Consider the following 27,002-nt stretch of genomic DNA (forward strand, 5'->3'; position numbering starts at 1 on the left):
GCAGGGCGGTGAGCTGATCCCGGGCCGGCGGGGCTCGGGGAGGGGCCACGCGGCTGGCACTCCTCCCGGGGCTGCTGGCCGGCGGCGCTCGCAGGCGCAGAGGCGCTGGCTCTCCAGCGGGGCGCTCCGCAGCCATGTGGGGGACCTGGGCCGTCCCGTGTCTGGTGAGTGGCTCCGGCCCCGCGCCGGCGGGCGCAGGGCGGGGGGTGGGGCGGCCTGGCCGCGGGCTGCTGGGGCTCTCCGTGCCCGCGGGGTCTGGGAGCCGCTGCCTCCCCGCGCCCCTCCCCGGGGACGGCTGTGCGGGGCCCGGGCCGGGCGGGCCGGGAACGGAGGGGATCTTCGGGAGCAGCGCCGCTTGTCCCGCCGCACGTCGGCCCCGGGGCGGGGTGGTGACCGAGCCCCGGGTGGTGTGGGGGGGGCACAGCCCGCGCCCTCTGCGGCCGGTCCCCAGCGCGCGTTTTCCACTCGCTCTCAGATCTGGGGAAGAAAGCGGCCCCCGGGCAGTGGGAAACCTGAGACTTCAGACCAAACCGTTTCTTTCTCGGAAAAGTTATCTTGGGGCTGAATGCGCCTCTGGAGGCTTGTTTACCTTCTTATCACCACTCAGAAAAAGAAACTGTTCTTGTTTCCCTTCCGGGAATACTTCTCCTTAAGACCGTAAGTCACTGTCTCAGGTCTCTTCTCTCTTCTCCTCTCCTCCTCTTCTCTTCTCTTCTCTTCTCTTCTCTTCTCTTCTCTTCTCTTCTCTTCTCTTCTCTTCTCTTCTCTTGCCCTTCCTTGTCTTCTTGCAGTCTTCTTCGCGCGCACCCATAAGGCCGGTCTGGGCCAGGGCGCTGGTACCTGCTGCCGGCGCGCACGCCCCCGCGCGCCTGCACTTGGCCTGGAAGCCCGGCCGCAGCCCCCTCCCTGGCAGAGTCCCCGGCGCAAGACTGCCGGCGTGGTGGCCAGTCCCAGAGACTCGGTGCATTTGAGTGCCGAAGCCCCCGAGAGTCCGTGGATTTTCATTTGATGGGGACCGGCCCCGAGTTCCGCGCACCGTGCCGGGACCGTGTGTCAACGGCGCGTCCGCCGCGGGCTGAGGGCGATGCCTTCATCCCCGTTTCACAGAGGGCCGGATGGAGGCCGGAAAGCTCAAGTAGCAGCCGAGCTCGCGCAGCGCGTCTAAGTGGCAGAGCTGGGACTTAATTTAGACTTATTTCCAAAGTCCAGGCAAGTTTGTTGATGGCACCTGGTTTCCAGACTACACCCAAAGTTGGAAGGAAAAAGGCAGTGATGTCTGGAACCATCTTATGATTGGGGAGGAAAAGAAAAACAAAAAACAAAACAAAAACACAATTCACTGGCTCTTTTGGAAGTACTGTGCAATAGCTGGGTTCCTTTAGAAACTCCTAGAGAAAATGTAAGATTCAAAATCGAACTATTTGTACAACTCAGACCGCTCTCTTTTCTTCCTGTCCCTAACCACTGCATTTTCGCAGTGTTGGTTACTTTGGAAAATCTCTCTTAGTTCTCCAGACAGCAGTACAAGTAAGCATAGCAGAATTATCAAAGCCAGGAGGGGGTTACACTTAGCATCTTTCCAGAGATGCATATTTAAAGCACCGAGGACACTTCGTTTTTCTGAAAGAATGCACACACACACACACACACACACACTTGTGTATATTTTTATTTGTATGTACCTATTATTATAACATCTGTAATTAAACATTTATTATGTTTACATATAATATATGGCCTAGGAGATTAAGAAATTTAAGGTTTATTAAATAAAATTTTTAAATGCAGACAAATAATTCTTTCATCTGGAAACAATCTGACATGACCCTATCACTTAGATAATCACTGTCTACATTTTATTGTGTATATTCCCTTTGCCCCTCTGACATGACTCTTAAATTTATGCCTTGCGCCCACCACTAGCCCAATAGCACACCTTATTCTTAAGTTTCCAGGCTGTCTGTCGTGTCATCCGGTGTCTCCCGCAAACACTTGCTTTTGTGCCTTTGCACTTAGCAGTGCTTCCTTAGTAGTAGCAAGAATAATAAAACAGAAGCAGACTTGGTTTGACCAGTCAGTGGGCTGCGTGGGTGGGAGGGAGCTGCCTCCTTCTCTTGTCCTCCTTGTTTCTCTGGGGTCCTGGTCTCCGTTCCTGCCTGCTGTCCCTTACCTCTGTGCTTCCCTTCTTTCTATCCTCTTGGTGTTTGTTTTCTCTCCTCTAGTTCCTAGCCGTTGTGTCTGTGGTACCAAGAAATACGTTTGAAATCCCCAAACAATCACAAATGTCTGAAGGAGACTTTGAAAAAGAGTCAGACCTAATATAGAAATTTGTGTGAGAAATAGCTGTGGGCAATGCATCCTTCTCTTCTCTTTTCTTTCTTTCTTTCTTTCTTTCTTTCTTTCTTTCTTTCTTTCTTTCTCCCTTTCTCTCTCTCTTTCTCTCTTTCTCTCTTTCTTTTAGCACATAGCTCTGATAGGTTTTTATTTATACCATTGAGGCCTGTGGTCAGGCAGTTATTACATACTGAATTTCTTCTACATTTCTTAGAGCAGTTGTCTTCAAATTATGGTCAAGGGAAAGGAGAGGGCATTTGAAAAGAAACCAGTGTATTTATAAAGAATCCAATGAAAGATTTTTAGTGGAAAAATAAAGACAGTTGTTTAATTCCTAATTTAATCATTTTCCTTAAACCGGCCTCAGAAACGTGAAATGGTTTTTTTTTAATGGGTTTTACTTATATCACAAAGGACTTGAAAAGTTTTTAGACCAAAACAAAATTATGAAATGTAATTTAAAACAATAACAACCTGGAGGGAAAAACACCAATTTATAAATGATGGCAAGATGGGGAGGCAGAAATGAAATTGGTACACGGAGCCCAGCAGGGCCACTGTGAGATGAAGGAAGTCTCCTCTTGTCCATCTCTGACATACAGTTACCACCCCTAGTGGCAAATTAGAGTTTAATGTAGAAAAAGAGGTTACATTTCTCTCCCTAAGTTTAGAGGGGGAAGGTGAAATAGTGAGAGGCAAAGGGGACCCAGGATTTGAGTGTAAGTCTCTTTGGGACACTAGGCAAGTAATTTACTCCTAAATAGTTCTTACAGTGGAACTGTCAGTATCTCAAAGGAATCTCTCCGAAGGCTTCTAGATGCTAAAGGGAAACCAGATGACTATAATACAACCGGCAGTTGGAGAAAATGGCCAACATTTAAGAGATGTTTAAAAACCTGAATAAGGAAATCCCCCACTTGAAAACCCCTAGTGAGCAAAGTGCCTTTTGGTAAATTATCTTGGGTCCCAAAAGTCCCTCAGTGAGCACATGTTTTGTAATAGGTACTGAAGACTATTACCTTATGATGAAAAATAATCAAAGGACACACTTAAAAAGTGGATCCAGAAATAAAAAGCAAATCGAAACCAAATTTAGGACAGTGAATCTCTTTCTTCTCTTTAAATAGATATAGAGAGAGAAACTGACCAGATGATGTGAAATGAAAAGTAATTCTTGAAAATGTAAAGTTATTCCTTACTTTATCACCTAAAGCCAGAGTTTTTATATTTTTCTTATGGCCTTTTAGTTTTGTCTACATCTGTAAATAATTGCATGTTTATTCTGTGCTGTTTATAGTCTGCTTTCTGTCACTTCTCCGGGGCACAATTTTTATCTTGTAATTTTTATTGGATGCATTTACAGAGAGAGCATTTATTCAATGAACTTGAATTTCTATAATTCTTATCATTTATTATTTTATTTATTCTTTTTTTTAGTAATCTATTATTATAAAGAAACCTTTTCTAATTGTACTGGAATCTGTCCACATATATCTTATTACCAAAAAAAACCTATTTATAGAACTATTGTCAGTATCTTAGTGCATAGGCTTGTATTCTTTTTGCTATCTGTGTGTATCTGTTCACACAAGTGGAAAAGCAGCATTTAACTACCTAGAAGGTCCTTTTCATTTTCTGGAAGACCCTTGCTTTAAAAAGAGAAATAAAGCGCCTTTAGCTTCTTAAGTAAGTCTCTTGAATTCAGTCTCAAGCAGGAGCAAGTAATTCAGTGACTTGCCAACCTCTATTTTCTTTGACGTGAGATGTAAGTGGTGATGGTCTGATTAGAGAGCAAGTGATCGTTACAGGATTGGCAGCTCCATCTTTGCCAGAAGGAAATGAGCTACTTTTCCCCTTAGATCTCTGCTCCCTTCTTGTTTTGGAGTGGAACCAAGCCACTCCCATCTTGGGCATTTAGGAACAGGGGTCTATGTTGGACCACCGGCCCGAGTTCCACTAAGTGTAAGGATGATAATGATTTACTATGTGGTTAGGCATGTTGAGCAAGGCCAGCCTTATAAACTAACGAATCCGACTGCAGCTCACTAGGCCAGCCCAGCGAGGCGAGCAAGACCTACTGTAGGTTTTGTTAAGCTGCGAACTGGGATGAACTTGCAAAATTAGAATCAACTTGGCTCTGGAGGCATTCATGACGGACTGCCCTTTGGCAAGTCATGCAAGATTCTAGACTTACTCACTTCTGTGTTCCGGGAGACCATAAAAATATGAGATGTTAGAAACATCGATACTTTTGATTTCGGAGGGCAGAGGTTTTGGAAGAGAGAGAGAGAGAATACGTTCTCAGAGCACGTGGGTTACACTCTTGCCCCTTGCTGTTGCCTGAGCTTCCGTTTTTAACCGCCTGCACAAGATATTCCAAAGTAGACTGTTTTTTCGTATGGAAGTCTTAATAGATTTAGGCCTGATTTCAAGGCCTGACCAGACACTGCCCCAGACTATGTGGGGTTTTTTGTTTTTGTTTTTGTTTTTTTTAGCCTGCATGGTAGTGACACATACAGTAAATATATATGTAAGTACCTGTTTTTAATATTGCTGCCACCTAAATGTTGGAGGATTTTGCTTTCTGTGGAAAAAATGGAAGACCTGGGCCCACTTGCCGCATGGCCCCGCTCTCCTGCCCTTGGTCCCGGTGGCCCTCTCCATTTCGACGAACCTCTCCTCCCCTATTGCCCATGACACGTGGACGCCTCATTCCCGTGTGACTTCTTTGGCCCCCCTGGGCAGTTAAGAACTCTAGGTTCTAGTTTAGGATTTTGTAGCCCTCCCATTATCTGTTTCCTCCACCAAAGATGGCTTCTTTTCCTTCCGGCCTGTTTCTGGGAAGAGTCATTACTTCTCTGTGAGAAGTCAGCTTCTGATTTGCAAGCGCGGACCACAGAGGCTGTTGGTCTGTAAATCTCTTCAGCGCCTCACGGGTCAGTGCAGTGGCCTGCTGCCCTCAGCTGTCCTCTAGCTGGGCTGTCTCCAGCTGTGGTGACCATCCACAGAACGGAGGGCTTGCTGACGATCTCAGAGACCCTCAGTCTTTACGTCTGTGGTGGGACCTGCAGTATTTTTTTTTTTTTTTTAGTGAATCACTACGCGATTCTGAGGTCTGTCACAGTTTTGAAGACTATTTTTCTAACTCTAGCACTAAACTGAAAATCTAATCCCAGGGAGAATTTGCTAGATTCCCTCGTTCTCTTTTATGTATTGCTTGATCACTCAGAGGTCTACACCCACTGCCTCAACTCTCTCTCTCTCCTGGTCTCCCCAGAAACTGGCCTTAAGAAAGAAAGAAGACACTCCGGGCATAAGATTACCATGTGTATTTTTATTTACACGTTTTGAAAAAATAAGAAGGAACGGAATCCTCACTCATCTCTTTCATGTCAAGAAAATTTTCTCTTACTTCTCTGGATCTCAGTGTTTCAATAATGCACCTGCCACAAAATGTCCCTACTACTTCCTTAGTTTGACACAAATATACTAGCGATGCCTGTCATAGTCGGAAATGGTCTTCTTAGAATTTCTTTCTTCTCACGTGTTCTCAATAAGAGTCCAAACAGCAAGCAAGCGAGCAGAAGTAGTCAGCCGAGCTGCTTCTCGTGCCATTTACGTCCTCAGCAGCAGAGGACAGGGCTCAGTCTTGAAAAAATTCACTGACTCTTCGGCAGGCATCTGTTAGTCATTCTTGCCATCCTTGCATTTTTCACTTGTGTCTTTTTTTTTTTTTAATTTGCTGCTTTTAAAAATTATTTTCCTGTTTGCTTCGAGCTTCACTAAGAACAGGAAAAAAAAAACTTATTATTTTTTTTCTTACTTCCTTTTCAAATTCTAGCTTATCTCTTAGGGCAATTGATTCTTTGGTGTAATCCAAAGGTAGTTTCTGTTTCTTCAATAGTTTGCTTAATTCAGGCACAGAGATATTACTGTTTTTGTAACTGCCACGTGACATCTCCAGTGGTTGTGAGTCCTGGGAACGGGCGGACAGCTTGTCAACCAGGGTGAGGTATGCGGTGGGGGGCAGTCTTCAATTTCTGGGTCTGGCTCTGCCTGTGTCATTTCTTGTCTTGAGTGACCTGGTTGTCTCTGAAAAGTGATCCATCCCTGATACAGATAACTAAGGAATACCCAATTATTCTCTCAATTCCTCATCCTCTGATACAAGGGACAAACTCTCTTGCAGCCCTGTCACTGAGTTTCAAAGGGAGCCAGTGCCAAGACTCTAGTCTAGGAAGACGTGGGGTTTCTGTTTGTGCGTTTCAGACCCCCACCCCTGCAAGAGACTGCAGTCCCAGCGGGCATCGTGGCTATTCTCAGAAACTCAGCACCCAGATTGGAGGAAGGGAGGTGTAAACCTACTTCTTTCCGAGCTGCAGACCAAGGGTGCGAAGTTTCCACATCCCTTCCGTGCCAGCCAGAACCCGAGCCTTGGGGTCCCTGCTACAGCCTTCTTACATACACTTGAGACTGACTTCTGTTTCTCAGAGAGTTCCTGCCAGACCCCCTCCCCCACCCGAAATATGCATTTGCGTTGAAGGTTCTCTGTCTTTTTTTTAAACATTTTATTTATTTATTTCACAGAGAGAGAGAGCACAAGCAGGGGGAACAGCAGGCAGAGGGAGAGGGAGAAACAGACTCCCTGCTGAGCAGAGAGCCCAACGTGGGGCTCTATCCCAGGACCCTGGGATCATGACCTGTGCTGAAGGCAGACGCTTAACAGACTGAGTCACCCAGGCACCCTGAAGGTTCTTTGTATAATTAACACTCAGGCTTTTTGTCAACAACTCACTGTCTGAAACGAATTGAGTTGTTTGTGCACCTAAATGGAATAGAAATAATTAGGAAACTAATACAGCACCTGAAAACAGAGCCCAGGTCTGGGTCAGAGGTGCGATTTTTCCCCTGGCCTTTCCTCATTGTGGATTATTGCACAAGTCATTTCCCATACTCTGTGCTCAGCTTCCTCAACCATAAAATAAGATGGTAAGAATTCCTCATGCAAAAGCTTCCCATAACTACCACGAAGAGAGATATATTAAGGCCCTTTGTTGCAGGCCAGGCACAGGTCCTGGGGATAAGAGAAAACCACCCTCCAGGGTCAGGAGCTCTCACTTCACATCTTCATGGGTGAGTCCAGAGAGAGAGAAGCACATTTTCTGACTTGCAGAAAATACTAACATCCTATAGATAATGAAAGACCCAAGATGGTCCATTTTTTAAAATCTGTCTTGCAGCTGAACAGGTGTGTATGGTCCTTCCCCTGCTCTGACATTCAGGAGTCCAGGAGACTGCGGCCTCTAGGGTTAAGGTTGGCCAGATAATCCCGCTGAGGCTTCCGTCGGCAAAAGGTTGCTGACTTGGGTAGCTCCGGAGACAGAGATCTTTACTTATCTTCACAGCTAGTTGCTAATGATGGTGTTGCTAAGGACCTGAGGTTCTTCCCCACTTCGGGCAGGCCAGGTTCTCCTGGGTCTGACCCTCCTGGAAAGCCTTTCCCGAAAGCCAACTCTTACCCACATTTCCTCCAGTGCCGTGCGCAAACATCCTCTCATTCGGGGGCCTTCCCGGACCAGCTTTCTAACACAGCCCTGCCCCACCCTTCAACCTCTCTGTGCCCCCTAAGCTGGCTTGACCGCTTTCCACAGCACGTATCCCTCCCTGGCGGGGCGCCTATCTCTCAAGTTCTCCATCCCCCTGCATGTGATGCGTTGTTTCGTGTGTCATTGTGACTCAGATGTGAGCGCAGACGTCTGCTCAAACGTTATCCTGGATGTTTTGGTGACGGTGTGTTTTTGTTTCTGTTTTTGTGTTTTGCTGCTGTTGTTTTTTGATGAGATTAGCATTGGAAGTGGTAGATTTGAGTAAAGCAGATTCTCCTCCCTAATGTGGGTGGGCTTCATCCAATCAGTTGAAGGCCTTAACAGCATCGAGACTGTGGTCCCTTCAGGAAGAGGAAATTCTGCCTCTAGACTGCCTTTGGGCTTGAACTGCAATGCTTCCTGACTCTCCAGCCTCCTGGTCTATCCTGTCAGATTTTGGACTTGCCAAGCCTCCCCCCCAACTCTGTGTCTCTCTCTCTCTCACACACACACCTTTTTGGTCCTATTCCTCTAGAGAACCCTGACATACCTCACGTACATATAAACTCTATGAGAGCAGAGTCTTCCTCTGGTCACTGGGCTGTTCCCAGGCACCTGTCTGGCCCAGAGTATGTGCCCAACGAAGCGTTTGCTCAATTAGTTAATTTGATGAATGGATTAGTGAATATTCCCAGCAGAATGAACAGTCGAGGTTTCTCTGACTTTTTCATCTTTAGGATGCTGGAGATGTCAAACTATTTTTATTCCTCATTTTTTCCCAGTTGGTGATCCTCTGACTTAGTTTAGTCACATTTTTCAGACCTTTAATTTAATCCATTTTCTGGCCTTTTTGGCTTTTCTGAAAACAAGTTTTTTGAGCATTCAGATCATTTCATTCTTTGTGGGTTTCCTGCCTTGTCACAGTCAAAATGCCCCAGTTCCTGCCTGGACGGTTTGGGTTAAATCTTTGCATATTGCAAACTTGAGTTAATGCAACAATTTAAAAGCAAATACAAGCCCTATGCAGCACCTGCCTCACCCCACGCGTCAGCCACCATGTGCTCTTCGGACCGGCCTCCTTTTTCATACTTAAAGTAAGTTTTTGATGCTGAACAGAGTAAGAGCTGTTTCCAGAAATTCAGCTCTGTGAAGCGGATGTGACCAACTATGAGATGAGCTTGGTGCTGCTGTCTGCCCTTCGTGGCCCGTGATGCCCCTGTCTTCCAGCATTCTGCCCCAGCCTTCGCATTCCTCAAATTCTGGATGGATTTTGGAAGGTGGATTTCGATTCCCACTGAAAAACTTCAGTTTTTTCATTTTGTTTTCTTTTTCCAAAAGAAAACAGAATGAGCGGGAGCATACATTTGTTTTAGACCACTGGAGAAAGTTGACTGGGTGCAGAGTTTTCCAGAAATAGCATCAGTATCACAACCCATAAACGTAAAATGTGCTGCTCTCCTGAGCACTTATCACCTAAGCCAGGAATTGTAGACCTGCTCGTAATATTGTCTCAGGAATCCTGAGTGGAATTAGAATACTGAGGAGGAAAAGGCCCCTGAGGCCATCGGAGACACCCCCCCCCACACACACACAGGATTGAGCATCAACTTTCACTGCTTTTTGCTGGTCAGTTTTGGCCTGCTCAATCCCTATCAATCTCTTCTGGGTTTAAACCTGTGCCGTTTTCTTCACTTTCTGGCGGGACACCAGATTCGAAAGAGGAGGGCAAGTAGTATCTTCCTGTTAATCCCCTCTTCACAGCAGTGGGGCTGGGTGGCAATAGAAAAGAATTTCTTCTACTCAGTTGGGTTTGCTTAGTTCAGTCTTCCATTATCTGTTGCAGACAGGACTCACTGGTCTCTTCCAACTATGGAGAGATATTTTTAAAGGTTTATTTATTTTATTTGAGAGAGAGTGAGATTGAGCACGGTGGGGTGGGGCAAAGGGGGAGAGAGAGAGAGAGAGAGAAAATCTCAAGCAGACCCCCTGCTGAGTGGGATCCCCGAGGTGGGGCTCAAACCCATGACCTGCGATCTTGACCTGAGCAGAATCCAAGAGTCAGACACTTAACAGAATGAGCCACCCAGGCACCCCTGTAGAGATTTTTATATTGGTTCCAGACTTTTCATGTGCTGGCAGTATCTGGAAGGCTAGCTGGCTGGTATGCTTAATCCCTATCAGATAGAACAACCAGATAGTTACAGAATGAGGATCCTAACAATTTGAAAGATTTTCATTTGAAAGTCCTTCCCATCTTAGCAGTTCACACTCTGGTATGCTTTCCATCATGTTATTACTTCCTCGCATGTCCAATTCCGTTACTATGCATTAGCTATTATTCTCTGCTCTAGAAGAGGAGCTGATATTAACAGGATGACAGAATTTCCCCCAGATAAAGTAAAAGTGGGGAACTGTCACCATGAAAAGAGAGATTAATGCTAATAAAGACCTTTTGTTCAAAGTTCTTAAGTTCAAAGAAACTTAATATTCCCATTCTATAACAATCGATGTTACTTGTCTTTTGTAGTCTCAGAACCTGGCACATAGTAGCTGCTCCAGAAATGTCTGTTGGGTCCAAGAGGCAGTGAAGCCAGCATATTTAGGCATTATTCCTCTGATCTGGATACCAGTTTCAGGTGTTCTGTACGTAGAATTATTCTTTTTTTTTAAAGATTTTATTTATTTATTCGACAGAGATAGAGACAGCCAGCGAGAGAGGGAACACAAGCAGGGGGAGTGGGAGAGGAAGAAGCAGGCTCATAGCCGAGGAGCCTGATGTGGGGCTCGATCCCATAATGCCAGGATCACGCCCTGAGCCGAAGGCAGACGCTCAACCGCTGTGCCACCCAGGCGCCCCCGTAGAATTATTCTTATTGAGAGAGAGAGAGCTAGCTGTAGCCCGTGGTAAGTTCACCTGTCTCTTGGCTGGAGGGAAAGAACACTATGGAAGTTGTTTGGAGACTCGGAGAAGCGCTAGGTCTACCTTTTGCTGGCAAGTGTCCCTGGTCAAGTGAGATATTGTCTTGATGCTTTGGTGTCATTTTCCCTCTTGGAAGACTGAATTTTAGGAACGCATTTTTAAAGACGTCCATCCCAAGAGGAAAAGTAGGCAACCACATCTCCCTCAACCCTCCCTCCTTGGAGGTGCCGTGGTATCCTGTGACCTGACGGGATACAGGCTTGGGTGACAAAGGGGGAAGGGCTAGAAGGGAAGAGGGAGGGACTTTCGTGGCAATGGTTTCTACATGAAGAACGCTTAGTTCTCTTGACTCAGAAGATGCCAGTATTATTACTATGCCAGAAAGCAGAAAAAACTATATATGCCATGAAAACTGTGAAAAATGACCTTCAGAAAAATCCTCAGAACTAATAGTTTAAATTCTTTTGATGCTTAGCAATAGAATTTACATATTCCACCTAAAATTTATATTTATGGTTAGAGAGACAAAATATACCTGGGAAACCAAAGAAAGGAATCAATCAGAGATTATCCCCAAATGCTTCCATACATTTTAGAGGGCTCATTTTTCTAAGGAATTCTAGTCTATAACTCATGAGATAAGTCTGACACAATACCACTTAGACAGATGGACTTTTACCTCCAGAAGAAAGGAACCCCAAATAAATTAAAGATTGGTTCTCCACTAAAAGAAGTTCTTTTTTTTTTTTTTCCTGAGCAAAGGTGAAGAAAATCCCATGAGATTCATTGTATCATTGGTTAACCAGACAGGATTTCATCAAAATTGTTTATTCTGCGGTTACATATAAAAGGGAAGATGGAACATGCTATAAGCTAAGTACCAGGTTTGGGAGAAATTATCACTTTTTATCCTCGTAACTTACCGGTCAGGCGACTGAGGGTCACCTGGGTCTATACTTTGCTTGAACTGCTGGCAGCAGAGCTGGGAGTCGCGCTGCAGTTGTTTTGAAACTTCATGGTTTTTCCTGCTTGACTATGTTGTTCCTCACTAGAACTTTATGACAATAACAATAATAAAATTTATTAATGAATAAATTTATTATTAAATTTATTATTATTTATTATATTTATTTATATTTATAATATTATATTTATTATATATTATTGTTATTAATTTATTATTAAATTTATTATTAATAAATTAATAATAATACCATTCCCCGGGCACCTATTTATAATGCCAGAAATCGCACTAAGAACTTTAGGTGCATCTAATGATCACATGAAGGGGAGATTATTTCCACTTTATAGATAAAGCCGCGGAGACTGGGAGAATTTAAATGACTTTACCCACAGTGATGGGGTTTGTAAGTGAGAGCCACGGTTCACTTTTGAGCCCATAGCCCTGGCTCCTACCATCCACGATGCTGTTTCTAGAATAGGTCGGACTGTCACGTAATGAGTGTGCTCCTTTTCAGGAGATGCGTGAGCAGAGGGACGGAGCCCCGCGTGCATTTAGCCTGTGCAACCACAAACGTAGCCATCTGGGGCAGCTTACACTTGTCGTCCAAGTTGTCTAGCTGGAAAGTCAGTAAAATGCTCCTCGTGCTTTCCTTTAACAGATACTTACCTCCATCGCCAGACCATGGCCTAAAGGTGTCGACGCTCAAGCAACGGCCGTCAGCTCCAAGCTGTTGAGAGTGGGGAAGAACATTACCATAAGGGAGACGGGGTGCCCGGAAGGTCTGCATCGTGGGAACACGTTCTGCTGTCAGCCATGTCCTCCTGGTATGTTCGACCAAACAGCCAGCAGTTAGCTTGACAATCAGGGTGAGGAGTAGCATGCAGTAATAATGGAGAGAAGATTCTACAGTGCTTGGTTCTCCTGCATTCTAGCATGACTGGGAAGAAAAACAACCAGGACATTACTTTCCTGAGACTAGTTGAGTTCAGCCTTATCCTGCTTGTTGTGGACATGAAGAAAAGAATTTACAAATGACATGTCCCCCTGAGGTGAGAGGATTTCTCTCATTCGTTCCATTTTTCAGTAGCAAAAGAAGACTCCTTTGTGACTATTAAAGCTTATCACAATGGAACTGATTAAAATGTATCATCATGGGGCACCTGGGTGGCTCAGTCCTTAAGCGTCTGCCTTCGGCTCAGGGCGTGGTGCCGGGGTCTTGGGATCGAGCCCCGCATCGGGCTCCCTGCTCAGCGGGAAGCCTGCTTCTTCCTCTCCCACTCTCCCTGCTTGTGTTCCCTCTCTTGCTGGCTGTCTCTCTCTCTCTGTCAAATAAATAAAGAAAATCTTTAAAATAAATAAATAAAATGTATCATCATACCCATGGAGCTCTGAAAGCGAGGGACCTCCAGCCTTAAGCAATTCCTTTCAGTCAGAAGGTCTCTGACGCCTGCAAAATACATTTGCATGTTTGCAGCTGAAACTAAGTGAGCTAGAAAAGCAATGGACAAAACCCAGCAATTTTTTAACACCAGAATTTTGAAAAGCAAACCCATTTCAGATCAGAAATCCTTCCAACACTAGCAAATGAGAAGCTTCGCCAAATGCGGAGGTGCACATCTTCTATTTCAGCATGGACTAGAGCTGACGACGGTCTGGCTCAGCTATGACTCCCTCTCAGCGGCGCTGCGAAGGAAGAGAGGAAGAGAAAGGGAGAAGCAGCAGTCGCTGCTGCTGAGCAGAATCAGACAGGGCTGGATGCCGGAGCTTTCGCGGTGACGTCCCAGGCTTCCGGCACCCACGCGGCTGAGCAGGCTTAGGTCCTGTTCGTAAAGATTCTGCCAGTGTCCCCTGGCCTCCTGTCCGGTTTTTAATAACCCTCATGGAAAACCCCCCTTATAATCCAAACCATGTATACTTCAGCCTATTTACATTTACTCTGCTCCAAAAACGAACAGAGGACGACTCCCTGGCCTTTTTATAACTTGCCGAACATCATCCGTTTGCCCCAGGACTTAAGGTCCTTCCTCCTATGTTTAAAACCTAAAATGCAAATTCAAACAAAGATAAGATGCTTTCTACCAAACTGTCAAGGAATTTTGTCTGTTTGCTTTGCTTTCGTGGTGCTTTATTTTCACCGAAGAAGTGTTTTTGACACTGGTGGGTTTGCTTTTGAGATCAGAACTCCCATAAACCATAATTGGAAGGTCAATTCTTACAACCTTTTAAGAAAGAAATTTGGACATGTGGGTCAAAAGCTTGAAATGTTCATGCCTACTGATGTAGTAAGAAATTGATGGGGAAAATGTCTTTAAAAATAGTCAGAGGAAAATGTATTCGTGACACTCCATTGTGACACTCAGTGATGTGGGATTGGTTAGTTACATTGTGGAGGGTTCAAAAGTTGAATGTCTCCAAAATTATATCATGTTTTCTCATATATTTTTGAAATGAGCCTCAATGTATAAATTCCCCGAAGGACTTTTTTTTTTTTTTTTTTTTTTTTTGAGAGAGAGAGGAGGAGGAAGAGTGAGAATTTCAAGCAGGCTCCACTCCCAACAGGGAGCCCAATGCAGGGATCGATCTCACGACCCTGAGATCATGACCTGAGCCAAAACCAAGAGTCAGATGCTTAATCTCCTGAGCCACGCCAGCCCCACCTCCCAAGGGATTTCTAACTGATCTGCCTGCTGGACTAACTGACTCTCTCTGCTCCATCTCTAAGAAGCCTTGCAGGTGTCCAACCCACGCTACTCCCCTTTCTGCTTCTATTCCCTCTTGTTAAATTGTAGGCTTATCACTATTCAAATTGCTTCTGAGTCTTTATGCTTATTGGTGTTGTGATATTAATATGTAATTTAACTATTATATAAACCAATGCCATACGAATACAGAGAAAAGACAGATTTTATTTCTATGTACGCTCGTTTGAATGCTTGGAGGATTTCAGTCCGGGGAGCTGCTAAAAGAATTGTTGATGAATGAGATGAGGTCAAAATAAACAGAAAAATCAGAAAACCCTTGAAAGCTTGTCATACAAATTATTGGTATCTGTAAGGCTTTGTTTCCATCAAAAAGAAGGGAAGAAAGGAAAGAAGGGAGGGAGGGAGAAAGGGAAGGAGGCAGGGAAGAAGGAAGAGAAAGAAAAACAAGAAAGGAGGCATTTTGAATGTCACCTACCTGAGGAAGAATCTGGAATTCTTATTACTTTCTCCTATGCCACAAGACTGGCCAATAATTTCACAGTTATACTTCGTAAAGTAAAACATTTATAGTATTTTTTTCAATGTTGCCCTACGTGAACTAACATTTTTGATCAACTGATCAGAAAGTTCTCATCACGTCACCTTATCCAGTCAGAAGGGTTCTGTGGTACACCGCGTACATTACACACGCACACACATGCATATTACGTGCACATATGCTCACATGTATACATGGGTGAACACGCATAAGAATGCACCAAAACGAGAACCGTGAATCTCTCAGAATGGTTGACATATAGCTGCTTTTTATACTTCCCTAACTTTTCCAAGTTCTCCATGTTAAGCATGTGTACTATTATACTCAGAAACAAATGTATTTTAAAATCTTATTTTCAAGAAAACAACCACTCAGGGACGCCTGGGTGGCTCAGTGGGTTAAGTGGTGACCCTTGGTTTCGGCTCAGGTCATGATCTCGGGGTCGTGGGATCGAGCCCCGCCTCGGGTTCCGTGCTCAGCTGGGAGTCTACTTGAGATTCTGTCTCCGTCTCTGCCCCGACACCCCCCCCACACACTCGCTCTCTCTTTAAATAAAAAAAAAACTAATTAAAAAAACAACCACTCATTTTTGATGTTTCGATCAATTGTGTACGTTGGAGGAGAGAAAACCCCGTGTCTACTGGCCTGCCTAGGCATTGTGCTACTCTTATTCTGCAAGGTAATTCGTTAAAGGGGCCAATTTGTTTAGAAGCCAGGATCATACCACCGGCAGGCCAACGAAATCGCACTTGGCTCGGTGTTCTTAAACATCGCTATGATGTTATACAGCCCCGACGCTCCATGATGCCTGGTATTGGAATTTGGTTCTGGGTTTTCACAATTTATTGTGTTCTCTTGACAACTATCGTCTCCTTTGTTGCCTACTATATCGTACCTGGTTCAGTTTCATAATTTGCTTATGTAGTACTTTGTTTTCTTGGAAAGAATGCTACGAGGATTAAGGAAGTGCTGTCCCCAGGAAAGAGCATCAGTTATTTTTGCGGCACACGTGTGTGGGGCAGATTGGACTCGGCCTAGTCTTTTTAATTGGTTACGCTGTGAATAGTGAGATCCCCCAGCAAAGCTTTCCTCTTAGATTTTCCTTTATAGTTTCTGTCTCTTTCTTCTTCATCCTCCATCGCCTTGCCCTAATCCAGTTTTCTCCAAGGCACTCACCACCACTTGACAATCGTACGTTGATCTAGGCTTGCCCTGCTTCTTCCCTGGAAATGTGAAGTCCTTGCAGACCTAGGCTTTGCCTTCCTTCCTGCAGGATCTCTGGCTCCTGGAAAGGAGCATTTAATAAACATTTGTTAAATAAATGAATTTTCAGGAGAAAGCATTGCCGTCTACTGCTTATGAACGCCTATGCAGTGACTCCCTTTATTTGACAAGTAAAGCGAATGTGAATATTACTTACAATCATGTGGATTGAGATAGCCCACCTGATAATAAATTTTGTTATAAATATGTTCATGCCTTCCCATCAAAACGCCCTCTGTCCCGTCCTGACAAAGGAATAGAAAGAGGAACGAATACAAACCTCTGCCCTCCTTGCAAAGAAAGTTGCTAGAGGCATTTCTTCCAGTGCATTCGGTCGTTCTAACCTTTTAAAAAGTATGTACTCCCATTGGTAATCAACCTATGATTAGGCGTATTCTCTGAGTCACTGAGCTTTTGTCTTGGGAGGCTTTCTGCCTGGTGACATGATTTTTAGAATCACCTTCTCTCCCGTTGTATTGATCTATCATTAGTCTGACAATCCTGACTCCCAGTCCCTTGTCATCCTGCACATATCCCACGCTGTTCCACGTCCTTGTCTTTCTCAAGTTCAATGCTTGCTCCGTTTTTCTCTTGGGCAGGCACGCGGAAAGAGGGCGACTGCAAGTCTGAGAGGGGTGAATCAATATGTGTGCTCTGCCAGGAAGGGGTGGAGTACACAGAGGAGAAGCATTTTTCTGATAAATGCAGAAGATGCATACTTTGTGATGGAGAGCACGGTAAGTGTCTTAAAAAGCAATCAGAAAGACCAGTCATGGTACTCCATGTGGAACCACTTACGACACAATTTGAAATTGGGACCTAGTCTGGTGCTGTGTTGGCATAGAGGAAAGGGCAGGGTGGAGCTGGCTGGAGTGAAGCAGGACCAGGTACCGAGCTAATCACCCGTCTAGACATTTGTGGGTCAAATCTAGGCATTTCTCCCAGAATGACTAAATATGAACGTGGTGAACAGGGCTCATCAGCTGCTATCCAAATTGGCAGAAATTTTTTTTCCTGCCCTGACTGGTGCACTGATTACAGCCAGCAAGAGCTCAGAAGCCTCTGATATGAGGACAGAGGAACCCAAGAGGTCGGTGGGATGCTCCCCCTCCCCCTCCTTTGGAGATCCGTTTTGTCCTGATAATTCCAACTGGGGACCTGAATTTCTATGAACGTGAGAGCCCAGATTCAAATACTCCCAGTTTCATTGGATATCAAGAAATGTCTGGACATAAATCATTTCTTGTCCCTATTCAGACCCTAATAGAATGTTTCTCAACCCTGGTGGTCCATTAGGATCATGCAGGGAGCTATGAAAAATGTCAACATTTAGTTCCCACCTCAGAGCAATTAAATCAAAATCTCTGAGTGAGGGCTTTGGCATTGGTCTGACTGACTAGGTCTGGAGTAGGGCCTGATATTCTGCACTTTTTTTTTTTTTTAAGATTTGATTCATTTATTTGAGAGAGCAAGCATGAGCCGGAGGCAGCGAGCAAAGGGAGAAAGGAAAGCACTGAGCAGGGAGGCCAATGCAGGGCTCGATTGCAGAACCCTGAGATCACGACCCCAGCTGAAGTCAGAGGCTTCACCGACGGAGCCCCCCGGGCACCCATGACATTCTGCATTTCTAACAGGTTTCCAACTGAGGTTGATGCTGCTGGTCCACAAGCCACACCCAAGCAGCCAGGTGCTCTCAAGGCACAGGGGAGCTCTTTAAGCAAAAGTGGGGTCGTGTTGGTTGCTGAACTGTCTGTCCACTTAAAACTCTTCTGGGTCGCCTGTTTTGCACGTGCGCGCTACCCGTGCTGCAAAAGGTGTGCTGACTTAAGCGGTAGATGTCAAAATCTCTTGCAGCCCCTGCTCCCCAGCTGCTATAATTCATAGTCTGCAAACTGGTTTTCTAGGCTTGGAAGTGGAAAAAAACTGTACCCGGACCCAGAATACCAAGTGCAGGTGTAAACCAAACTTTTTTTGTAACGTCTCTGAATGCGGACACTGTACCCCGTGCACCACGTAAGTGTTCACCTTTCTTCGATCAAGAGGCTAGATACACCTGGATAGACAATGTCTTCCTCGGGCAGCAGCACTGGCTGAGAGTCAAGAATGGGGGTTCTAGTCTTGCTTTGCCTCCAAGCCACTACATAACTGTTCATTCGTTCAAACGTCCAGTCTCCAAACGTTTATTGAACACCCCCTAAGTGCTTGATACTGTGCATGCTGCCTTAGCTAGCAAGTGTTATGAGCGAGCCACGTTCCTGGCATCAAAGCTCTCAGGCATGAGGCAGAGAGAGTCAAGAAAAGCAATGGTTATGGGGTCAAGCACCAGAAGAGACGTGTGCTCAGGCTGTTACAAGTTCTATGGAGAACATTCCAGCTCTGCCTGAAGGGCGGGTGAAGATAGGACACACAGCGGGAGTCTTGAGAGAGGAAAGGTGTGCGCACATGGGCAGGACATCTCAGGCAGGGGGTAGCATCTGCAGAGAGACCTATGGCCACTCCAGAGAGCAGAGTACCTGGCCGCAGTGTAGTGAGAAGGACCCAGGGCCAGATCATGAAAGGCCTTGGCTTTCATGCAAAAGAGCTCAATTTGGACCCAAGGTTAGAAAATCTGATTGTGCATTTCACTTAATCTTTTATTATTATTATTATTATTATTATTATTATTATTATTATTATTATTATGTTATGTTAGTCACCATACAGAACATCATTAGTTTTTGATGTAGTGTTCCATATCTTTCTACTATTTCTTATGTTCCACAAATGAGTGAGACCATGTGATAATTGTCTTTCTCTGCTTGACTTATTTCACTTAGCATGATCCCCTCCAGTTCCATCCATGTTGATGTAAATGTTGAGTAATCGTTCTTTCTGATGGCTGAGTAATATTCCATTGTATATATGGATCACATCTTCTTTACCCATTCATCTGTTGAAGGGCATCTCGGCTCCTTCCACAGTTTGACCATTGTGGACAATGCTGCTATGAACATTGGGGTGCGTATGGCCCTTCTCTTCACCTCGTCTGTGTCTTTGGGGTAAATACCCAGTAGTGCAATTGCTGGGTCATAGGGTAGCTGTATTTTTAACACCAGGAACCTCCACACTGTTTTCCAGAGTGGCTGTACCAACTTGCATTCCCACCAACAATGTAGGAGGGATCCCCTTTCTCCACATCCTCTCCAACATTTGTTATTTCTTGCCTTGTCAATTTTTGCCATTCTAACTGGCGTAAGGTGGTATCTCAATGTGGTTTCGATCTGAATTTCCCTGATGGCTAATGATTTTGAACATTTTTTCATGTGTCTATTAGCCATTTGTATGTCTTCATTGGAAAAGTGTTTGTTCATATCTTCTGCCCATTTTTTTGATTTGATTATTTGTTTCTCATGTATTGAGTTTGAGAAGTTCTATAGATCTTGGATACCAGCCCTTTATCTGTAGTGTCATTTGCAAATATCTTCTCCAATTCTGTGGGCTGCCTCTTAGTTTTGTTGACTGTTTCCTTGGCTGTGCAGAAGCTTTTTATCTTGATCTTCTGATTAACTGGGTGATTTTGAGCAGGTCACTGAACCTCTCTGAGCATCCGTTCCCTCACTCATGGGAAGCAAACAGTGTTCACATCTCCTATCCACCTCATTTCTGTGAAGCTCAGACTGGATGATATGTGTTGTAAAGTAGCTTGTGCTCCGTAAGATATTGTGTGGTACCAATATAAACATTCAGGATTATATTCATGTGCCTCTCCCCAAACTTGTATTTCACCTTGGGAAACTTTCAGGAGTTCACCTAGTTGACTTGAGAAGTAGGGACATGATGCCGTCTGTCTCTTATTGACTAGAAATTTAAAATTATGTGCAGTTAACCTATTCTCTCCCTTCTAGCTCCCACCCCCCACCCCATGGCTGAGAGTGACTCATGATGACAGCATAAGTAGGGACTGCAGGGGAGGGACTAATGTGCTATAATAATAATAATAATAATAATAATAATAATAATAATAATAATAATACATTGACCCTTAAACAACATGTGTGTGAACTGTGCAGGTCCACTTATATGTGGTTTCTTTCATTAAGTACAGTACAGCACTGTAAATGTATTTTCTCTTCCTTATGATTTTAATTTTTTAATTTTAATTTTTTTTAAAGATTTTATTTATTTATTTGACAGAGAGAGAGACAGCCAGTGAGAGAGGGAACACAAGCAGGGGGAGTGGGAGAGGAAGAACAGGTTTCCAGCAGAGCAGGGATCCCAACGTGGGGCTCGATCCCAGGACCCTGGGATCACACCCTGAGCCGAAGGCAGATGCTTAACTACTGAGCCACCCAGGTGCCCCTTTATTTTTATTTTTTAAAGAGAGAGAGAGAGCATGAGCAGGGTGGGGAGGATAGGGGCAGAGTGAGAGCGAGAGAGAATCCCAAGCAGGCTCCATGCCCAGCTCAGAGCCCAACATAGGGCTCCATCTCACGACCCTGAGATCATGACCTGAGCTGAAATCAAGAGTTAGATGCTCAACCCACTGAGCCACCCAGCTGCCCCTTCCTTATGATTTTTAAGTAACATTTTCCTTTCTCTAGCTTACTTCATTGAAAGAATACAGTATAGAATGCATGTAATATACAGAATGTGTTAATTGACCATTTGTGTTATCAGGACGCCTTCGGTCAACAGTATGCTATTAGTAGTCAAGTTTTGAGAGAGTCAACCCCCACATTGTTCAAGGGTCCACTGTAATAATAGTTCTAAATACCTCATAGTCTCAATTTAATTTTCTTCTCATCATAACCCTCCTTGTTATTGTAATGTAGTCTCCTTGTTATTGATGAGAAAACAGGCTCGCGGTGGTTAAGTGACATACCCAAGCTCACGGGGTTAGGGAATGGGCTAAACCAGGCTATCATTTAGACAAGCTGACAATCTGACTGTCCGAAGGAAACCCCAGGATTCTCCTCCTGAGTGTTCTGATCACCACCTGATGCTGAGAGGGGAAACCTCGGAGGGTTGGCTGGGTAAGCTTTCTAAGCAGTATCGTGGGCAGGGGCTGCTGTCCATTCATTTAATTGTTCAGTGGGAATGTTTTGAAATAGCTTTGGGCAGTTCATGATTTTAAGAGCGTAGTTTACCACCAATCTCAAATCTTTGTTTCATCCTTTTTCCTATTTGTCAATATTTTATTACTTTCCTTTAACACTTGGTATTTTATTTTTTAAAAGATTTTATTTATTTATTTGAGAGAGAGAGAGAGAAAGCACGAGCAGGGGGAGGGGCAGAGGGAGAAGGACAAGCAGACTCCGTGCTGAGCAGGGAGCCCGATGTGGGACCCGATCCGCATGATGTGGGATCATGACCTGAGCTGAAGGCAGAAGCTTCACCAACTGAGCCACCCAGGTGCCCCAACTCTTGGTATTTTAAAACGAACGTAGTTACTCTTTGGGACATTTCTCATTCAAACATCCAAATTATGTTATGAATTTGTACCAACTTTAGATGCTAATCTAGCAATATTTGAGGGATGATGTTTGCCAGAGACGCAAATATGAATGAAATGGCCCTGGTTTTAGAATGTGTCATTGCAGATGATCAAGGAGTCAGTCCACCAGGCTTTTTGAATTTCCTCTGTATTTTATTAAAGATTTTATTTATTTATTTTGAGAGAGAGAGAGGGACACACACACACACAGACATGCGTGTGGTGGGGGGAGGGGCAGGGGCAGAGGGAGAGAGATTCCCAAGCAGACTCCATGCTGAGTGCAGGAGCCCGATGTGGGGCTTGATCTCACAACCCCGAGATCATGACCTGAGCCAAAACCAAGAGCTGAACGCTTAAGCGACTGAGAGGCGCCCCAGTTAGTGTTTTGGTTTTTTTGTGTGTTTTTTTTTTAGGTGTGAACACGGAATCCTTGAGAGCTGCACACCAACCAGCAACACCAAATGCAAAGAAGGTTATTATTTCTTTTTATGATGACAATCTCCCCTCTCTCATCCCTACTGTAAAATATGAAGAAAAGCCAATCCCTTTTGATTCTTTGAGAGTACTCTGTTTAATCTTAAAGATTTCTTATTTTCACATTCAATGTTCAATGTTTCTACCTACAGGATCCAGCTCCAAATTTCTGTGGTTTTGTGTCCTAATCCCGATTCTAGTAGCTGCACTAATATGTTGGTGTAAGTTCTTACTTTGTTCAAACAACTGCAGATTGAGATAATTTGGGAAGTAGTTATTCACAAGAATTCCCCTCTGTCTCCTACCCATATGAATGCTCCTGCCAGGTAGGTACTTCTGTTATATTGTTAAATTCCCGCCACGAAATGCCCCCCCGAGAACGGATAAGAACTAGATAATATCACCCGTCGGCTACTGTTTTTGAGCAATCATTCTGGGGCTCAGAACGGATATTCACATCCTCCTTATGAACAAGGGTATGTTTTCACCCCAGCAGCAGCTGAGCTGGTCAGGAATCAGATGGAATCCTTGACTGCTCGTTGAGATGGCCCCATAAAGAGCACGAGGAGCAAGGATCTTCCTGGGAAAGATTGCAGAGAACACTTGATTGCAGGTCCTCTCTGTGCCTCCCTCTCCCTTGTTCAGGCTCCATTTGTTTTTGTGTTTTTATTATTATTTCTCCACCTTAACTTAAAATACTGTGGCAATGGAATCTATGCTAGGGTTATTTAGCAAAGTCAACAGGTAAGCCCAAATGGGCATCATCATGATGACCATAGAAAAATCCCTTGAAATCACTCCTAAAACACAGAGGGGTGTCAAGTTTTAATAACTCGGAGGTATCTAATTTTTCCTTCTCCGTTGGAACCCATCACTGTTTCTCCAGGTCAGGTGAAGATAAAGAGGTCACCTTGCCTTTAGAAGCTAAAAACACACGCTCAGTGCTTAAACACGATCATTGTGCTTGGAGATGTGTCCACTTGTTTCTTTCATTTCATACTGACTTCAAGGCACACACGCACTGAGTGTGTGCACTGTAGGGATTTGTATGTACTTGAATTTCTGGGCCTTCAATGCCAACTTTCCGTATCCTTTGGCTTCTGCGTCCTACCACAGGCACGTCCCCCAATTCCATTCTGGTGACAGGGACTAGTGGTGGCCAAATGATAAGTCAAAAGCCAGCTTCATGCTATAGGCCCGTGTGTGATCACGGGATGGCTCCATCAAAATGTGACATATCTCTAGAACATTTGACCTCGCGGGGTGGGATTTCCAAAATCAGGACAATGGGTCCTCTTGGGGTGTTGGTCACTTTAAGTTTCAGCGAATTTCTCCTTCCTTCTCCCACTTCTTTTAGTGCGAGAGTCTGTTCTCACGGGCTTCCTACCAGGCTGAGATGTGAGTCTGACAGAAATGTCTTTAATCTTCCAGGGATGTTAAGACGGCGCAGGAAGAAAAGCAATGAAGTCCTTCGATCCACAGGCTCAACCACTGTAGGTGTTGAAGCATGCATCTGCTTCCTTCAGAAAATGGAGAGAGTCATAATTCAGCTTTGTTTTTGCTCCTTATTTTCAAACAAACGTTTATCTTGAGTGCGTGTGCACGGGTTAGAGGGGCATCAAGAACGGACGAAGATTTGGTGCCCAGTTTAGAGGACCTTTCTACACAAAGAGCATGAGAGTCAATTAACAAAGAGTAGGAGAGGGCTAAGCTAAGACTCCTTAGTTTCTGGCAAGCCTGGAATTTTGCAGAATAAAAATTTGATGGGGAAAAGAATCCTTAATCACGTCATCTAGCTAATCTTATACATCAAGCTACTGATTGTACGTCCTTCAGTATTAAGGAAGAATTAGACAATTACATTTAGAATATTATAAATATATTTTAATTTATCTTGCTCCTTCCCTCTGCTTTTTGTCTCCCCCAGGAAATGATGCCAATAAATTTTGCAGGTAAGGCTTCTATCATTCTGTTTCACAGAGATGGCTTCCTTGGGAGTTAACAGGCCAATTTCAGAGTAAAATAATGTTGCTAATTTCGGTGACATCTTGTGAGGTCTCTTCCTCGAGCTTATAGCTCCTTGGGCTCACCATCAAGGGTTTAGCAGACAGTGTGTTTGAATGTATAACTAATACTCATAGTTAAAAATAAATGGGATAGCAATCGGAGACTTAGGAGAATTTTCCTTCACAAACAGGTGTATTATAGAACTCCTGCTTAAATTGATTTAGGGCACTGGGTGTTATACGCAACTAATGAATCATTGAACTTTACATCAAAAACCAGGGATGTACTGTATGGTGACTAACATAATATAATAAAAATATTATTATGGAAAAATAAAAAATTAAAAAAAAATTTTAAAAGGGAAAAAAAGTAAATTGATTTAGGGGCTAAATAAGCTGAATTGTAGGTGTGGTTAATCCTGGTGTATTCCTGGCTCTGGTGTATCACGTGATTCCATTCAGTCGTGCTGCTCTCTGCCTGTGAGTCAGAGAGAAGATCCTAAAGTCTTTGCCTGCCTTTTAGGTTTGTGGGTCACTAATCATCAGATCCATAAAGAACATTAGAGGTGATCTTTTCCAACCCTCTTATTTTATAGCCAAGAAAAGAAGATAGAGAGATGTCATATATCTTGCCCACGTCATAGAGCAAAGTACTGGGGACCCAGGAGGGGCTGGGATTAGAGCTCGGGGCGGGGGGAGGATTCTGTTTTCATTTTCCCCTGACCAGTTCTTCCAATCTCTAGGACTGAGCCCGTATTCTTAATACTATTAGAAGAGAAATAAACATGGTTTTCAATAATGAGAATTCCATTCAGAAAAACAAATTTTCAGAGACTGTCCTCTATTTTTCAGACATCGACCTGAGTAAATATATCACTAGTGTTTCTGAACAAATGACAATAACTCAAGTCAGAGAATTTGTTCGGAAGAATGGTATCAACGAAGCCAAGATAGATGAGATCAAGAATGACAATCTCCAAGACACAGCGGAACAGAAAGTCCAGTTGCTCCGTAATTGGTACCAACTCCACGGGAGGAAAGATGCATATTGCAATTTAATTAGAGGCCTCAGAAAAGCCAATTTCTGTGCACTAGCAGAGAGAATTGAAGAAATGATCCAGAGAGACATTACTAGCTAACTTGAAAATGGAAACTTCAAACATGAAAATAGAAGACAAAGCTTGGCCAAAAGTGGAAAACAACTCACTCCGTCCTGAGTATATACGAGTCAATAGAAAGAAAAAGTAGTGTTTGAGTAAGTTCCGACCAGCTGTGGACCATAAACGTTGCTTGGCTTTTTACAGGGTGTGCATTTCACCTGTTAGATGTGTAGAGCTAGTATGTTTACAGGTCCTGAAGGTCTCAGGAGTCTGACCTCAAGATTGCCGGGAAGACAGACAGGGTTAATAGTAAAAGCAATGTCGCAGTATGTGTGCAAGTTGCGTGCAAAGGACAAAAGACAAGGAGCACGCTCTAGTGTCTAACGAGAGGGTGTGGGTAGGAGCGGAATCGGCGTTCGGGAATGCAAATGTCTCCCCGCAGGTCGACTCCATTCCATGAGTCAACAGAAGCTGAGACTTTTTGTTGCAATGTCACAATCACTGGCAAGGCTACTTGGTTTCTGCATGACCTCTCCAGCTCCACGATGACTCCAGAGACTGCACCATGTCTGTGAATTTCGCAACCCCCAGAGGACAGGATCCGAGGCAAGCTCGCGTGTACATCTGAGTGCAGAATTTGATAAGGGTCTATCTCAAAGATCTTTGCACAGATCATGGGCATTTCCGTGTGAAATATTTCAATTTTGAATTCACGCAGGAAAGGCAGACTGACTTACAAGGCTTGGATATTTTCTACTCGGATGCCATTTTACTGGATCGAGATAATCCACTTATTTCTCAGGAAAGTCGTACTGGGGCTTTGTTGCCTCTCCGTTCTCTCTCTGGTATGTATCTTGATTGTACATCTTCACACCCAGAACTGCTGCCTAGCAAACACATAATGATCCCCTAAAAGCCAGGGCTGCCTGTAGAAACTTCTAGCCTGTTTTGGAGAGACTACTGCTCTTTCAGAAGGTGGCTCTGCAGCATATCGGGAACCCAGCAACCCACAGAAGTTGACAATGTAGATTCTTATTTTGTCCTGTTCTTCCCAAAATGCTCAGTCACCTCCCATGTGACCTCTGTCACTACAAGGGCAGCGCATACACAGCAAGGGTGAAGTCATCTCCAGGCTTTAGGGACGCCCTTGTTACTCCCTGTCGCTTCTGACACAAACAAGCCCCTCTCCCCTCTGCTCCTTCCTCCCCTTTTCCATTTAAACACGTCTAGAAGTTTGTGTTAAATAGGAATCTTAATAAATACTATTTTTATTTATATGGATATAAATGGAAGACAGGTAAAACAAAAAAGGCAGATATTTAGAACCACCTAATGGGCCTCCATCAATGGCAGATATTTTTTCCTTATATTTGGAAATATAAAATATTTCATTAAAATCACATTTTGGGAGTTTCTGGTTATCTCTTTTCTGGTGGGGCCTTGCTTTTTGTTTTTGTTTCCCTGTCCTCTAACTGTTGCTAAATGTAACCTGGTTATGAATCGCTGATTCTCTCTTGGGTCTCTCAGAAAGTACTTCCTTTCTAAAGCCCTCTTAGTAGTTACTTAATTCCCTCCGTAGGCTGTTACTGCCAAGAACACCTCTCCCAAATAGCACATAATTATTTGTTATGGGAGGGTATGTT

General features: G+C 44.1%; 1 protein-coding gene across 1 annotated transcript in view; it reads left to right on the top strand.

The window, feature by feature from the left end:
- Positions 1-26,769, top strand: part of FAS (Fas cell surface death receptor) — a 27,429-nt gene extending 660 nt beyond the window's left edge. Inside the window, exons 2-9 of the mRNA XM_008689606.2 lie at positions 12,462-12,627; positions 16,906-17,043; positions 18,211-18,319; positions 22,193-22,251; positions 22,406-22,474; positions 23,685-23,746; positions 24,181-24,205; positions 25,112-26,769. Of these exons, the coding sequence (XP_008687828.1) occupies positions 12,462-12,627; positions 16,906-17,043; positions 18,211-18,319; positions 22,193-22,251; positions 22,406-22,474; positions 23,685-23,746; positions 24,181-24,205; positions 25,112-25,398 (915 nt within the window). The 3' untranslated portion in view covers positions 25,399-26,769. The remainder of the gene's footprint in view (positions 1-12,461; positions 12,628-16,905; positions 17,044-18,210; positions 18,320-22,192; positions 22,252-22,405; positions 22,475-23,684; positions 23,747-24,180; positions 24,206-25,111) is intronic.
- The last annotated feature ends 233 nt before the right edge of the window (positions 26,770-27,002 follow it).

This window comes from Ursus maritimus, unplaced genomic scaffold (genome assembly GCF_017311325.1).
Source record: "Ursus maritimus isolate PB19 unplaced genomic scaffold, ASM1731132v1 scaffold_7, whole genome shotgun sequence".
NCBI lineage: Eukaryota > Metazoa > Chordata > Mammalia > Carnivora > Ursidae > Ursus > Ursus maritimus.